Source organism: Equus asinus, chromosome 5, assembly GCF_041296235.1.
Source record: "Equus asinus isolate D_3611 breed Donkey chromosome 5, EquAss-T2T_v2, whole genome shotgun sequence".
NCBI lineage: Eukaryota > Metazoa > Chordata > Mammalia > Perissodactyla > Equidae > Equus > Equus asinus.
This window is the reverse complement of record NC_091794.1, coordinates 25,209,681-25,227,113: the sequence shown is the minus strand read 5'-3', so window position 1 is coordinate 25,227,113 and position 17,433 is coordinate 25,209,681. Positions and strand designations below refer to the sequence as shown.

At 48.8% G+C, this 17,433-nt stretch overlaps 1 protein-coding gene across 1 annotated transcript in view; it reads left to right on the top strand.

Annotated features, from left to right (window-relative positions):
• The window catches only part of ITGB5 (integrin subunit beta 5), a 108,210-nt gene that overhangs the window by 75,775 nt on the left and 15,002 nt on the right, over positions 1-17,433 (top strand). The window contains exon 10 of the mRNA XM_070509087.1: positions 353-782. Coding sequence (XP_070365188.1) covers positions 353-782 — 430 coding nt within the window. The remainder of the gene's footprint in view (positions 1-352; positions 783-17,433) is intronic.

The window sequence follows — 17,433 nt, the reverse complement described above, 5'->3', positions numbered from 1 at the left end:
AGTGTGTCTTTTGACCTTTCTGTCAAAGCCCATTCCATCAGGGTTGTGAGCCTTAAAAGAGACAATGAACTTTAAAGAACCAGGCACAATGCTTGTCAGATGTCGGCATGCCCGAATGTTCTTGTCCTCAGTAAAATGAGGGAGCTTGCTGATCTGGGGCCTCTTCCTCCTCGGGCCGCTGCAGTGGCTCTCCCTGTGCCTGGACAGCGCTGGCTGTGGCTGGGCTCTCCATCAAGGACCTCGGAGGAGTCGGTCCTTGGCCAGGCCCCTGGGCAATTGGGAGGCCAACGCAGATACCCCAGAGGCTCTGCCCAGCCACGGCCACGATGTCCCCTCTCTTCTTACTGCCCAGGCATCCTTTGAGGTGTCGGTGGAGGCTCGGAGCTGCCCGGGCAGACACGCGGAGCACACGTTCACCCTGCGGCCCGTGGGATTCCGGGACAGCCTGGAGGTGGGCGTCACCTACAACTGTAAGTGTGGCTGCAGCGCAGGGCGGGAGCCGGCCAGCTCCAGGTGCAGCGGCAACGGGACTTACGTCTGCGGCCTGTGCGAGTGCAACCCCAGCTACCTGGGTACCCGCTGCGAGTGCCAGGAAGGGGAGAGCCCGAGTGGGTACCAGAACCTGTGCCGGGAGGCGGAGGGCAAGCCGCTGTGCAGCGGGCGCGGGGAGTGCAGCTGCAACCAGTGCTCCTGCTTCGAGAGTGAGTTCGGGAAGATCTATGGGCCTTTCTGCGAGTGCGACAACTTCTCCTGCGCCAGGAACAAAGGAGTCCTCTGCTCAGGTAAGTGCCCCGGCAAGCAGTTTCGCTTTGAGCCAGGCCCAGGCCCAGGTGCCCTTAGGGCATCCCCCAAAGCAAGCCTCTTATTACCATGGTTCTCCTGGGAGAAGATGAGGGCAAGCCTGACCCGTGACCGGGCCTGGGGGTGGCAACCAGCGTGTCAAATACGAAAGCAGGAGAAGGCACTGCCATGAGATGTGGACTCTCAGAGTGGAAGGGATCTGCCCTGGGTCATCCGGGACTTACCTGCATAGTATTCCTGACAGGTAGGTGTTCAGTGTCTTCTTGATTGCCTCCTGGGACAGGGAGCTCACTGGGGCAGGTAGTGGTTATTTCCTTGTTAGACATCGCATTCATCACCTATGGCTGCTCTAACAAGTTACCACAAACTTAAAACGACACATTTACTTTACTACAGTTCTGGAAGTCAGAAGTCTGAAATGGATGTTATTTGGCTAAAATCCAGGTGTTGGCAGGGCTGCATTCCTTCTAGAAGCTATAGAGAGATTCCGTTGTCTGGCCTCTTCCAGCTTCTGGAAGCCATCCTCATTCCTTGGCTTGTAGCCCCTTCCTCCATTTTCAAAGCCAGCAGTGTAGCCTCCTCAGCCCTTCTCTGACTCTGATCTCTGCTTTGTTGTTACATCTCTGTCTCTGACACTCCTGCCACCCTCTTGTAAGGAGCCTTGTGATTCCATTGGACCCACAAGGATGCTCCAAGAGCCTCTCCCCATCTCAAGATCTGTGCCTTAATCGCATCTGCGAGGTCTCCTTCACCATGAAAGGTAACACCCATGCAGGTTCTGGGGTTTAGACTGTGGACATCTTTGGGGACCATCATTCTTCCTCCCACAGACATGGTTTGAAAGTTTCTTTTTACATTGAACAGAAAACTGTTTCTCAGTAACTTCCACCCAATCCTTTGTGGTCTAGACTCTCTGTTCCACATCACAGCCTGTCAAACACCTGAAAGCTTCTTTATGTCTCTCTCTTAGAGTCTTTTCTGATCCAGGCTAGACACCAAGTCTCTTCCTTCCCTGAGAGCTGTATCCTTTGGTTAAGTGTGCATCTCACTTGAGCACATCATCGTCATTCCAGGTAACGAGCGCTCAGCCCAGAGTTCAGCTGAACACTCCCCGTGATCTGGACATGCCACTTCCATTAACACATCCTAACAATATGTGCACTTTTCTGTCCTGTTGAACAACTACATTATACTAGCAAGCTTGTTTTTAACTTTACTACCAAAAGTTGAAGATTTTTAATTTTTGGAACGAACTATATAGGCAAGCTAAATTTTTATTGTGTCATGTTTGAGCACTTAAGTTTTTGGGTCTAAGCATAGGACTTTAACTGGATTCCAGTTAAATTACAATTGGGCAGTTCCCATTCTGGGAGTTGCCTTCTGATGACATACTATAAAGTCGTGTCTCAAAAGGGTCATTCTGTGCAACACTGTGCCTCCTGCTAATATAGTAAGCAGAACGATTTTAGGCAAGATTGTAGTTTCTCCTATTGCTGTATGTTCTGTTGTTTGCAAGATTCCTTCCTTGGAAACGGTCTTCCAGTTGGGAAGCGTTGATTTAAAAGGAACTTAAAGTGTAACAAGGAAGATAAAGCACAAACACGTGAAGCAAATCAGAACTCACAAATGATCTGGATTGTGGGAGAGGTGACCGTCCCTCCATGGGAGAAACAAGCGCTGAGGGTGGCACAGACGTGGTTAGCAAGCGAGGCTCCCTGGGGCTGACGGCATTGTGAGACAGGTATTCATGCACCCATGGGTGCCATGGGACCAACATGTCCAAAATTGGAATTGCTCCAGAAAGTGCAGGACATATGAATGTCATCAAAGAGTTAGGATTGGGTGTGCCAAGCATGCAACAGAGAGCCGCTTTCTCTGTCAGATTGATGATAGATGGGGATTAGCTGAACTTTTCTGTCTGGGTTACCAGAATCAGTGCTTAGGATCAGACAGACCTGGGTCTGAATCCAGTCACACTACATGCTGCTCGTGTCACTTTGGGCACAGAGCTGTTGTGAGCACTAAGAGAGTGTGTGCAAAGCCCCTTGTGTGTTGCCTGGCACAAAAGGAGGACTTGCTGACCACTGACTCCTTTACAAGTCAGTGCCACACTCCTCTGGGAGCCGCAGCTGCTGCCCCGTGTGCAGGCAGCCGGCTTTGCCTAAGGAGTTCCAGCGCGGGGGATGGAGTTTCCATTCCCTTCAGCAGCCGCCATAAAAGCTCCAGGAAGCCGGCAGTGTCTGTAATTGGCTTTCAGCAGTCCTTTGGCTTTTGTAAAACATATTAGCAAATATTATCACAGAACTGTCCCTCTGTTCCCCTCAAGAGCCAGAAATAATCCTCTGATATGTCTTCATCCAGAGGGCTGCTTGTGTTCATGTTGCCTGGGAGCCAGGACTTCCAAGTGAGAGGACATGTGCAAATTCCATCCCCATAATTGATCTGCCACTGGGGTTGTCTTGGACTTCTGGTTTTCCTGTCTCTAAAAATGACCCAACACCCTTGTTTCTGCATTATTTTGAGAAGTGAAGAAGAAGACACAGAGAAAGGACCTGGCGTGGTGCTTGGCAGGAAATGGCCAAGTGCGTGGTAGACGCTTCTGCTTCCTCTCTCAGATGTTACGTTTCTCTGAGTACAGCGCTGAGCCTGGAGGTGCAGGGCAGGTGGTAGATGAGGGGTGAGTGGCCTCCGTGGGGAAAACTTGTCATTTTGGAACCAGGAATATTCTGTAGCTCAGTGAATACGCAGCTCTTGTTCAACTGCCAGAATCCACACTGAGTTAATCTTGCATTTCAGAATTCTGCCAGATGCTGGATGCTCTTTCTCTCCTGCTCCCTTCACTCCATACAGTCCTGCAGGACTGGGAGACTGTCGTGTCCCTGGGTGGAGAAACAGAAGGTTCGAGAAGCCCTCGAGGCCCCCATGTGCTTGGTGCTTCAAGTCACAGACTTCTCAGGATTGCTGAGATGCGATGTCTTTTTCCCCCATTGGAAAAGCTATACACGGTCTTTAAAGAAAGTTTGAAAAATATAGGCAGGTCAGTGGATGTATGGTCACTCTGTGCTGTCTGTCTCCTTGGTGACCAGGATTAATTTGGACCACCTGGCGAACCAGACAAGGAACTCCTTTCACCTACACTAGTTCACATGCATCCCTTCCAAAGCTGTGTGCTCAGTCAGACAACTGGAGGATTATTCTTAAGTCTAGAATATTCTGAAGAGTAGAAGGAAATAAATTGTTAATAATTTCACCACTCATAGTTTAAGAGGTTAGTATCTTTCCTTCTAAACGTTTTTCTAAGTTAGTATGTGTATATGTGTTTGTGGTTTTATACAATTTTGTATTTTGCTTTTTTTGTAGAATGTTATATCCAAAGAAGTACTTGAAGTTGAATTACTTTAATACATCATTGATTAGAACATTTTGACTCTCTCCACTGCATCCCCAGTTAGCCTTCTCCACCCCTCCACTTTAAAAGGAACAACTAGTTGAAACATGAAGCTATCCAAGTCTTCCTGGAGCAAAGAGTTTCTAGAATGAGGTCATTGTTGTGTTTGATCATTTGGGAAGAACTTAACACTGAGCCCAGCTCTGGACAGGACTTGATAACACATCAGTACAGCAGCTCCTTGCACATCGATGTAGCGCCCAGCTCTTCATTCACTGTCTCTCAAATGCCACAGCTTGTTGGGGAGGCAGCTGTGAGTACGTGGGTGAGGGGTTCCAGCCCCCAGTTCCTTGGCACCCATCGTCAGCCTGTGGCTCCCGCTCTGGAATTGTGCCCTTTGGTTTTGAGCTCTTGGATTACTGTTGCATTTGGGGTTTTTGTGGGAGAGAAGTCTATTTCCCAACAGCCACTCTGGGCTTGAAGATGCTGACTCAGACTCACAAGCAGCTCACTTTAGCATTCTCTCAGAGTCTTTCTCACCCGCTTCCCCTGCAGCCTGTCCTGCAAGGGGGCCTGTGTGGTTGTGGTCTGTCTTCAAACGGGGGCTGAGGCAGAACCAGGGCTAGAATTGGTGGGGACATCCTGGAGAAACTCCTGCCACTTCTCTCTGGTCTTTCTGTAATAAGAGGCTTATAGTCCTTGTACCCGTCGACCTCCGTCGCCCACCCCCCCCGCCCCTGCCCCGCCACAAGAGACAGGACTGAGTGGAAAATGCAAGAGGATTACAGGCTTATAATGTGTTATACATCATAAAAGTTAGTAGTGAAGCAAATCAGACTAAGGTCTGGAAGCAGTTGACCAACCGTGTTCTTACTGTTGTGACACACTGTCATGGGAATGCATGCAGTCAGGGTTGTGTGCCTCCCTCTGGTTTCTGGAGGCAACATAACTTAGAGAATGGGTCTGTCCACAGACTATTCCTGTGTGTGCAGAGGGAGCTTCATGGGACCATTGTGAGGATTTCTGTTCTTTCGAGTCTCATAAAGTGTTGACCCGTCAGAGTCCCTTTACCAATAGAACATGGAAGCAGGACACGGTCTGTTTCGTTGTTTTTAAAGTAATAAAAGATTATTGCTCAAACTTTGTTGTTCTTTGTTGGTTTCTGTACCCAAACAGTGCCTTTCCTGGGATGTGAGCAGCTCCCCGGTGGTGGACTGTTGAAATCAGTCTCAGCCCTGGGGCCTTCTGCAGCGTCTGTACTTACAGTGGCCATGCTAGGGTTCGCCAGAGAATTTGCTCATAGTCAACCTACTTCTTGGGTTTCATATCTTGAGAAAATTTAAGTCAAATAGGCTATAGAATTTTGAACAGAACCCTTTTGGTCTTGTGGCTGTGAGATCCCAGAGGTACATCTAAGTAAGCTCTCGTACATTTTACTTCACCTAATAGGCTGTTTGGTCAGTTTATCCACATATATAAATGGATATTTATATACATATATAAATCCTTTAATACGTGGCAGGCCATTAGAGGTCAAGGGGCATCTGCAGTTCTCTCCCAAACATAAAAAAATAGAGAGTGATGCTAGTGGCATCATTCCTAGTGGCCAAAGCCAGCATCCAAACATAGGTGCTGGGTCCGGGCTGATGGTTTCCAGAAGCCTTCACAAGGTTCTGTTAAACCTCTCCAGATAGAAGTGCCTCTGACGTCAGAGTCTAGTTCTGGACTTCCTGAGTCTTGCCAAATGACACACCTCTTGTGGCAACAGTTATCCAGATATGTTTATAAAAGTACTTCTCACCATATTTATCTTGTTTTTTTCCCCCCAGAAGTGTAATTTTCACACTCAGAATAAATATCCTGGTGGCCATTCCTGGGCTATGGTCACAGCTGTACCTTCTGTCACTGTGTTGCAATTTGCATATTTCATAAATGACTTGTTATAGGACCTTCTTGAATGTGGCTCCATGAAAAAGGCCTCTAAAGGTACCTTTTGAATGAATCAAGATTTACATTTAATTTCCCAAGAAAGGGGCCTCTTGGTGGGATTGCTACCACTCTGTGCCTCTGGTGGGAGAACCTAGAAAACTTCAGGTTTTTTCACATATATTAATCTCTGCTTAGTTTGTTGATGGTTACCCAGATGCTATTTGCAAATACAAGGATGCAAAATATGTATCTTCTAGACAAAGGGCCCCTCTCCCCCAAAGAAATATCCTACATAGCCTTTTTCCATTTCTAGTGTTAGATAAATCCTAATTATGTATGTGAAGGCAAAGGCCAAGAGAGTCATATTCCATTTTGGAGTACTCAGAATATGGTGGCTCTGAGAACAGAATTTGTTACAGGATTCTTAAATAATTATGATTATAAGGAGTGATACACCCATAATTAGTGAAGATACTTCCAGAAAAGATACTTCCACAGAAGACCCTTTACCGGGATGGCTGGGGATGAGTGCATGTTCAACTCTGGTTTCTAACCTTGGCGCTGCCCCCTTCTACCTCTGTGACCTTGGACTCTTGACTTACCCTCTGTGACAGATTTTCTTACCTGTCAAATACCCCAGAGGGTTATTGTGCGCATCAAATAGGACAAGGCTGCAGGCACACTGCCTCTCCACCAGGGGTGTGGAGTTAATGTTACTACCTGGGCACCCCACCCCTTCCCAGACAAACATTTTCTTCCACGGAGATAAGCATCAGAGACATTCATGGCATCAAAACAGGCATCCAAGGTCAGGAATTCTCTAAGGATTCCACCTGCATCCAGACATTGCTCAAGTTCACTTGAAAGGCAAAAAGGTACCAAGATTTAGGGCTTAGTCATATAAGGAAACAACGCCTCTTTCAGACTAGCCACGTGAACCAGGTGAGCTGGCTGCTCAGCTCTGGAGTCAACCAGCCTCGTGTAGCTTGTGGTTGGAGAAGGTTCTTTGGGAAAACCAGAGCGTAATAAGATCTGATCTTGGTGCAACTGCAGATATGGAAACTGAGCTCTCTCTGAGGGTCATTCTGTTTTAGGTAGATTGCTGCATTCATATTATTCAATAAGAGCTCACTGAGCCTTCCTCATATGCCAAGTATTTCACTGGGGGCCAGGGGTAGAGTTGGAGTGCTTGCAGTCTTGAATTAATTTCTAAATATTTGTTGTTCCTAGAATTTTCCACTGCTCAGAAACTTTCTGGGAGTGAAGAATGAGGATATGAAACATTTAAGCCTCTACCTTCACGTCTAGACTTATAGGAGATCTTTTTTTAAAAAAACATTTTTTATTTTTCCTTTTTCTCCCCAAAGCCCCCCAGTACATAGTTATGTATTTTTAGTTGTGGGTCCTTCTAGTTGTGGCATGTGGGATGCTGCCTCAGCACGGCCTGATGAGCGGTGCCATGTCTGCACCCAGGATCTGAACCAGCGAAACCCTGGCCTGCCAAAGCGGAGCATGTGATAACCATTCAGCCATGGGGCCAGCCCCACATGAGATCTTGAAAGACAAGAAGGAGAGTGTTGGGAAGCCATTTTGAGAACCTGCCTTATTCCAGCTCTGAGTTGAGCTCTGGGAATGGAGTTTTCTTACTGCCCTTGCTAACTTCTCATATATCTTGTTTCCAGAAACATCTTAAGCAACAATTCACCAGTGATTGTGAAAAATGGAATAATCTAACCATTGAATCTCACCTCACTGCCCTACTCTCTGTTTAGAAAAGAAAGTGTGCAAACAGGAGACCCTGGGATGAAGACTCTGGGCATGCCTTTAAACTTCAGGCCTGATCCTTAAGGTCATGAAGTTTGGCTTGTGAAGGAAATAATGAAATTTAAAAAGCAAAGGAAAATTCCAGAAGACCATGAGAATGCCAAAGATAAGCTCTTAGTCATGAATAGATTTGAATGGTATTAGCTTTTTGATATAGAATAACATGTTAGAAAATTTTCCATTCTTAGTTAAATTGAAGTCTAGGAGAGACCTGTGGTGACTGAAATAGTTATTGCTAAGGCCCCTTTGGTTCCATTTCTTGGGTGTTGAGCCTCTATGTTGAGTTTGATCTTGATTTTGGAAACTGTGGCATAATTGATTATAGGCCTCTGCTGCTCAGTGCCTCGGCGGGAGTGGGATCGGATGGAGCCCTGTTTTCCTTTGGGGTGAGTTTCCATGACTCTCAGCACACTGACCTAAGAAACTCCATTGAAATCCAACTGCTCGCTGGTGTCTGGAAGTTGCTCCGAGCGAGTCCAACCTGCTGGAAGTTTTGCTTCCTCTCTCAGGGCACCTTCCTGAGCCTGCCCTGTTGCCCTTTGACCTGAAGGTGTGGGCCTCCTATCACCCCAGCCCACAACCACCCCCCCAAAAGTCTTGATCAGATGAGCCCACCATCCCTAAGCTAAAGGAATATACATCCCAGGTTGGTAGTTATTTGACAAGACAATGTTGACCTTTAGCAATAGGCAAATGTAATAATGCAAGGAGAATCTCTTTTAATGCCCTTTTTACTACATTGAGATGTTTCCTTGGAAACAAACTGAGGCTAATCTGTTAGTATTTTGCACTCATCTTGAGCAAGCACTAATTAGTGGGATTATTTGCCTTTCATGCCTTTCTTAACTCCACCCATCATTCATAGTGGTCAACCGTGTGTTACCTGCTTTGACCGTTTACATTTGGGAAAACTGAAGTCCAGAACTTGGACTAAAGCTCCTTGCGATTCTTGCTTATAGATCGAGACCGGGAGAATCCTGCAAGTAAATAGTTAACCTCATTTCCGTCTAATTTGACTTGTTTTGATGAGTTTGAGACCCTTCCCAAATATCTGAGTTACCAGTTTGGCCCTTCCTGCCACCACCCAAGCATTTAGCTCACATTTTCCAACACTTACCTAATAAGTAAGTGCTTTTTATTTTGGTCAAAATTTTAGGAAACATTTAGTCTGTGTTTTCCTAAGCGAGTTTCTCTGGGTTACGTAAGGAGGTATCAGACACAGCAGACCCGGCTGAAGGACACACGTGGACCAAGGGACCAGCTGAGGTGCCCGTCGGTTTTCGATTACTATGTGTTGAAAGGCACAGAGTGTTCCTCTTAGTACCCAGTGGGCATCTGGCTGTTATTGATTATGCTGAACCCACTTTCCTTAAATGAACCTTTGCTAGCCTATTCTAATTTATAAGACGCGCCTGACACGAATGATCTCATTTAGCTCTTGTTACTCTACCAGGAGATTGATGTGGCTGTTACTGATCTGACCCATGTGGGGGAGGCTGTGGCTGAGAAGATTGGCATGTTGGCCACACTCCCTACCCACGGTTGGCCCAAAACCTTGACCTAAGAAAAGCCCATCTCTCCTAACCCTCAGGGGATGCTCTTCTCTGGGCAGCTGCTTCCTGCCGTCTCATGGCTTGTCTGGGCTCCTGCCAGGCAAGCTTCAGCGTGGCGCACTCATGGGACGTTCCAGACCAACTCTGCCCATTGAGAGTGCTGCACCAGGCTCTGAACAGTGGCCAACTGAGGGTGGAATATGGCAACTGTGAACCAACCACAATAACATGACAGTTTTCCAGGTTGAAAATAGTAACCCTCTCATCCTATGGCAGTAACTAAGAGGGTAGTAAATTCATGTCCCTCCAGATGTGGTTGGCCTTTCCCCAGAGGCGCCTGCCAGGCAGATTGGGCAGGTTAAGCCAAACTCAAGATGTTGCTCTGAGGTACCTCTGTTTCTTTTGGCCACAGGCCTTCTGTTTTTCTTTCTGAGTCAGCATTCTCGGGGTCCTATTAGGACTATAGTTCATCTCACTCAGCTGTTTACAGACTACAGATACTGGAAAGGTGAGTTCATTAAGGAACACAGATTTTTCCATCTTCCCTCCATTGCCTTCATCTCCCTGTGACTGATAGAGTTGGGCCAGAGACCAAGTCGTTTCCCTGCCACCCTCGTGTGAAATGCAGTAGTAATTAGAGGACTTGGCAGCTAGGTATCAGCATTGAGAAACCAGGTGCTAAGACCAGAAAGGCAAAGATTCCTTTGAGAGGGCTCTGTGGCCTTTGACAGTGGAATCTTAGCTCTCTAGCCAGGGCTGTCATCTCAGCAAGTAATGTTGAGTTTAGAGAAGCTTAACTTAAAGCAACATCAGCTTATTTGTCTAGTAGCGATCAGATTTTGCTGCTGAGATACAGAGTGCAACATGTGGTCCAGCAGATGAAGTCAAGGGGTGAGGGGCTTGCCAGAGCACTGCCTGTTAGGAAGCACCATCAGTTGACCTTGTCAGGGCTGGTTCGTTGACACTAAGTCAAGGACAGAGGAGCAGCTGGCCCCAAGACTAAGGATGCATTATTGTTCACATCTCTAAAGAGCCTTTTGCTAGAGAAATCTGAATATGCAAGAACAGTAGTGGGGTGCAAGGCCTGTGACTTCTGCTTGACCATGACCATGTCCTGCCAAAGGAAAGAGAATTCTTAGTCCTTTTTTTCATTATGGTACCCTCATGTCTCTGGGTTTCTTGGACATGTGTTAAGAATTTGAAATATCTCAAGAATCATGTCTAAGTTTATAAGCACCAATAATACTTCTCTTCTTTTTCTAATTTCCAGTGTTGGATGGCTTCCCCCAGGGCTTCAGGTTTGTCCGGATGATGTTCACAGCCTCCAACAATCAACAACACGTTCTGAGCAACTATTCTGGGTCCGACACCGTTCTAGGCATTGGGCAAAGAAAAGTAAAACACCATTTTTGGTTTTGTATGGGTTTTCAGGCTAAGGAGATGCGGCAAATGAGTAAACAAATACGGCCGTGTGATAAGTAATTAGACATCTACACTCTCCCTTTAAGTCCTTCTGCTCAGTTCAGGTCTCTTAGACGTAAAAAAAGGGGAAAGGATAGAAAAGAGAAACCCTTAACCTCCCCTCCCCCACTCACTGTCACCTCCTCTTTCTTCCATATTCACAGCCATATTTCTGAAAACACTTGTCTACACTCGCTGTCTTCATTTGTCACCTCCCACTCAGCCCTCCACTCAGTCCAATTTGGATTCAGCCCTGTGATTCCAGCAAAGGTCCCTAATGGCCTCCCTGCTACATCTAATAGACTTTTCCAGCCCTCATCTTACTTGACTTCTCAGCAGCAGCTGACACTGTTGACCGTGCCCGCTGTGAAATGCTCTCTCGCCACTTTCAGTCACAACTTTCTTGTCTCCTTTGCAGGATCCCTCTCTGCAAGCAACCTGTTCAGTGCTGGGATCATCCAAGATGTGACCTGGCCGTCTTCTCCCCATACTCTCTAGGGAATTCCATCACGCCCATACTTTCCCTCACCCCTTGTGTTGCTCAGTTGCACGCACTTGCTCCCCAGCTCCCATTAGCCATTTGCCTTCTTGACGTCTTCTCTGGATGGGTCCAATGGACCTCAGTCTCAGGATGATCTCATGGTTCCACCCAGTCATGGTTCTCTTTGGATTTCCCCTGTCTCCACCTTTCATCCACTCATGCAAGCCAGAAACCCAGGAGTCTTCCTTTTTCCTACCTTTGCCACAAATCCTACATCCCATCTGCCACCACGTCTTGTCCACTGACCTAACTCTTCTATTTCTTTGAAATTCATCTTCTCTCCATCTCCACTGCCACCATCCTAGTCCGTCTGCTCTCCACACCGCAAAGTGATTGTGTCAAAACAAAAATATGCTAATGTTCAGCACCTTTTAGAGGCTGTGAGTGGTTTGGAATGGCCAGAACCTGGGGTGCCTGGGACAGGTGAAGAGACTCAAGAGGTAGGCTGGGATGTTGGATGGTGAACAGCCTTGTATGTTGTGCACAAAGTATAAATATAGGAGCTGGACTTTAGGTGATGAGGAGCCGTTGAAGGGCTTTAAGCAGAAGAGCGTCATCACCTAGTTTACGTTGTAGAAAAATGGCTGAGGAGGCCACATGGAAACTGACTTGAGGAAGGGGCGGACCACAGGATGGGACATCAACCAGGAGAATGCTGCAGCGTCCAGGCAAGGCCACCAGGTTGCCTCAGGTGATAAGGGTTTAGTGTCAGGGGCCTAAAGGATAAGCTCAAACTCCTTAGTCTAGCACTCAGGCCCACTTTCCTCCACCGTCATCCTCCTCCCGCCCTCCCTCATTCTCTTCTGCTTTCCCTTCCTCTTTCCTTCCTTCCCTTCTATCCATCTATTTATCCATCCATTCGTCCATCCATCCATCCACCCACCCATATATAGGTACATACATACAACAAACCTTTGTCTAAATCTAGCCCCTTGCTACCCGTTCTGATGTCTCTCTCCTTTTCAAGTACTTCCCTCCAGGCTGCCCACTCTCTCTATTCATCCTCACAAATGAAGTCATGCTCTTTTTTTGCACCCCAAATCCATTCTCCCCTTGGCTAATTCCAAAACTATAGCTTAAGCTGGAGCCTGTCCCAGGCTCTCCAAATTTCTCCCTGCCCTGACCTTGAACAGTAATGTCAGTTCTGGTGGAACCGGAGAGCTCACCTAGTCTATCACCCGCCCTTTACAGAGGAGGCCAACAGTGATCTAATGATCAGTGATTAAAAGAGCCAGCCTTGTGGATGGGTCTGTTGCACATTTTTAACTATACTACATCCTGGGTCACCTTGGATATTTATCCTATGTGTTGTTTTAATTTTTATCGCTTAATCATGACTGAATTATACTAGAGATGCAGTACATGTAGTGGTTAGGAATATGGGCTCCTGAGTCAAACAGATGTGGTTCAAATCCCCGCCCTGACACCTACTTGTTGTGTGACTTTGGATAAATTATTTAGCCTCTCTGTGCCTCATTTTCCATATCTTTGAAAATTACGATAATAGTTGTACCACCGCAGAGGGTTATGGGGAGGACTGATGAGCTGATCCGTGTAAAGTGCTTTGAACAATGCCTGGCCTATTGTAAGTATTCCATCAAGTGTCTCTAGTGTTAGGAGATTCTAATGGCTTGATGTCTCCGTGAAATTAGGAATTTCTTGAAGGCAGTAAACCATACATTTCTCTATTGTATATTTACAAGGAGTTTCCCCAATCCTATCCAACAGACAAGGCGCTATCCCTCTTTTATTGATGAAGAAACTGGACCACAGGTAGGTACCTGAGACTGCACAGTAGCACCGTTCAGAGAAGACGTCCCCACCCAAGCAGTTCCGAGGTGTTTCAGGTAGTGACGAGGAGAGGACCTAGTTGGTCTGAGGAGACTTGCTGCGGGAGCTGAGTTCCGGGGTTGGTGTTAAGCACGGAAGCGCTGAGCTGTCTCTGTGGGAGGGGCAGCCCTTAGTGGGCAAGCTCTCCAGTCATCCTTGGCAAGAGAACACTGTGTTTACAGGCTCAAGAAGCCCATGGGGAGGACACAACTTGTCAAGAGGAACTTCCCTCCTGCCCCTGGAGGCTTATTTAGTTTCTGCCGAGGTGCCCAGAGCCAGGCTAAGATTCCTTCTAAGGGAACTGGGAACACAGCCTATGCGTTTCAGAATCTCTGTTCTGGAACCAAAGCCTGTGGACGGAAGGGAAGGATAAAATGGTGGGAGGGGCACATTCCCACGGGGCCCAGACTCGGAGACACCCTGAGAACACCCAGCAGCACAGCACAGGCGAGCAGGGACGTGTGAGGAGAGGGGAGGGCCCATTATGTAACTCTAACCTGTTTGTCAGCAAAGGAACAGAAAGAGCGCTTCCTAGGAGGGATTTCCCTTTCCTGTGCAAGCCCCAGGCAGACAGGCCCAACCCTTTGGGGACCTGTGTATGTGTTGGCCACAAAGAGGTCAGGCTTTGGTTCTCTGTGGAGATTTGTGTGAGTGCCAGCGTGTCTGTGACCGTGAGGCCCTGCCCCCCTGCTGTGTGGCCACAGGCTTGGAGAGGGGCCTCCACACACTCCCCTGATGCTAAGAAGGGCAGGACTGTGGCATCTCATCCTGGTTGCCCTGGCTCAGCAGCATCTCAGGGCCCATGAGACAGACAGATGGACAGACACACACACACACACACACACACACACACACGACGGAAGCACATAAGCTCTGAGTTGGCTTTCTGCGCTTTTTAAGATGTTTGTTGGAGAATTCCAGGAGCTAGGCCCAGGCCCTCACCCAGAGGTCTCTCCCTCCTCCAGAACACAGACAAGACCCAACTTCAGTGACAACAGAGAAATCACCCAAATGAGCAAAGGCTTTCCAGCACAGTCCCCTTTCTTTTCCTCTTAACCACTTCCTGTTTACATGGCTGTGGGTTCTGAAGAGGGAAGAGAGAGAGGCGGGAGAGATGAGGCACACAGGGCTATGAGAGGAGGATACTGTGAGAGCAGAAACCGAGAGGAAAGGAAGAAAGAGAGTGAGCATGTGGACTTGTGAGAGAGAGACAGACGCTGACCCTGAGAGGGAGAGAGGGAGACAGGGCCGTGAGAAAAGAAAGCGAAGTGCCCTCTGTCCCAGGAACTGAGCTGAGTCCTCCCCGCTTGGCCTTCTGTGAGCCAGAATGGCCTGGAAGGGACTCCCGGAGGGGATGGAAGCTGCCGCCGAGGGAAGTGAGGGAGGCCACAGTGCATTCCGGAGCCGGATGGAAACTATTTTGGGACCAGCTCTGGAGAGACGATTTGTACCCGGGGGCCTGACGGCTGCCTGCTTGTGACCCCTCACCCCTGAGCTGGGCAAGGATGGGGAGAAGAGAGTCCTGTCTTGTTTCTGCCCTGTGCCAGGCTGGCTCCTTTTTCCCTCCAGCTCCACAGCCCCCAGCAAGTCCTCTGAGGTCACCCCACAGCCGCCTTGGGCCTCTGCAGACCCGGAGTCCAGCTGAGGGGCAAGGTGGAGTTGGGGCTTTGCCCTGGGCCTGGGGCTGAGGGCCACCTAACCCTGCCTCAGACATCTAGCTGTCCTCTTCCTGCCGAGGGCCAGTTCACCTCCGTCCCTCACTGACTGCCCCTCGCAGTCCCTGAGTCCTCGCACCCTCAGGGGCTCCCCGAGCAGGGCCGTAGGCGCCCTTGTGTGCCAGCCTCCCCTGAGGCCCTGCCAGGCCCTGGGCGGTCTCACTCCAGGCTGGACGTGGATATGGTGACCTTACGGGAGCCTTTAGCCCTGAAAATCTTTGATCGGAGCTACTAGAAAGTGCTCCCTCCCATCCTCCAAGAAGATCTAATCCATTTTCCCTCCCCCCTCGCTCCCATTATAACAGGGACTACTATGATGAAGATAGCTAGCACTTATTGAGCACTTACTGTATGCCAAACGAAGTGCTCCCTGAGGGAGGTATGTTTATTAGCCCCACTGTAAAAATGAAGAAAGCAAGATATGGAGGGGTTAAACGTGCCTTCCCGCTGGTAAATAGTGCGTTCAGGAGGCAATCTACACTGATTACAGAAGCCACGTGTTCACCACCACACTCTACTGCCCCATTTTCCAGATGTTTCCTTGTATCTCTGCTGTCCACCACCCACGCTCCGTGGTACACAGGCTCCTCTCATCCTCAGCCTTATGCAGAAATCCCCACCCCCTCCTTTTCCTGACACCTGTGGTCCCTGCTCCTCGAGTGCATTGGTGGGAGAGACTTGGGGTGGGGACTGGCCTCCTCCCACACCCCGTCAGCACTCTCCTCGCTCCTCAGTGCTCCCTTCAGATCTTTGCTTTCCATCCCCTTGAACTCCGTCCCCTCCTTTGAGGCGGTGCCATTCTGCTGCGTGATCCTCATGATCCTTGACTCTTCCTTGTTCCTGTCACTCCCTGACCTCTTGGTCACCACCTACAGTCCACCTCACACCCGCCCCCTCTCCCCCACCTCCCACCCTCCTGGGTGCCCTGCGTTTCCCTGTGATGAGCTGTCCAGCGCATTGGCCTTTTAATCCTTCAGTGGTCCAGCTCCTGTGGCAGTCAGGGCAATTCCAGCTCCCTTTTCCTGAGCAGCCCCTGCGTGCCAGAGACTGTGTTAGGACTTGCAGTAGCGCCCGTATTTCTAACAGCACACTGTGAGGAAGGCATTGTCCTCAGGACCATCAGGCAGGTTCAGGGACTTGCCCAAGGGCACCGTGAATGGTGGAGGACAGACTTGAACTTGGTTCCAGCGCGGACCCTCGGCCTTTCAGGCAGCTACTTAACTGCTGGAACTGAAAGCTCCAGAACCTCCCTCTGGCACAGCCCTCACCCCCGGCTCGTCCTCTCCCTTTCTCCCTCTACATCTCTCTCTGCTGGGATCTCTTTAGAGTTTGCCATTCCCTCCATCCCTCCATGTCCCCCGAAACTCTCTTCTGAGTCTTTCTCTTTAATCAGAAGAATGCTCAAATACCTCCCATCTTCAGCAACCCCTTCCTCCTTCCCACCTCTTCCTTTCCCTCCACAACTGGATCACTTGTGGGAGCTGCCTGTGCTCGCTGTCACCACCGCCTCTCCTCTCCACCAGCTGGATGCTGCCTTCCCCCCCTCCACTGACTGGCAAAACCCAGTAGCGGCGGTAGGATCTGCCCTTGACCTCTGCAGAGCTCAGATGCCGGGCTTCCTCTCCCAGCTCTTTTGGCTTTCAGGCCACTGATCCCCCTCCCTCTCCAGCAGCTCCTTCTGAGCCTGCTGCAAGGGCGCCCCTTCCTCTAAATAACCGGCATTCTATTTTATAAAAGGAGGCAAGGGGCCACATCTTGGCCCACAGCCCACACAAGCACTGTTTTGCTGATGGAAAGCTGTTGAATTCTGTAGAGCTGAAATTCTGAATAAATGGACACATTTACAACTTCCTGTCCATTTAGCTATCAATCATTCTAACAAAGGTAGTACTAATAATAGCTTGCACATGTAGCAATTCACAGCTTACAAAGTGCTTTCACATGCCCTGCAATATCCCTATCTATGTGTAATGAAAATATTTCTATGTCTGCACAATATTAAACAGGCATCATTAAATTTGACTCACTTTGCCAAGGTGTTGGGGGTGGCGTTGGAAATGAGCTTTGTTTTGATGAGGAGTCCTTGCTTATGTCCTCTGGGTGTTGTTAGCCAGGATCATGTTCCCAGTCCCCCACTCAGTTCTACTGGTGATTGACAGATTATTGATCCTTGGGACAGGGCCAAATGACCCTCGTTCATTTTAATAACACGTGTTCCTGCCGGGGCATGAGGAGAGGCCAAGGGCTGATGAGAAGATGCGGGAAGTCTCCACACATGCAGGGGAAGGGAAAGGCAGGTTGGGGCCCAACTACAGGATCTGAGACCTTTGGATCAGGATGAAGTGTGACCAGACTTGCAGGGTTTCTGCCACTCTCTGTGGGTCACCCTTT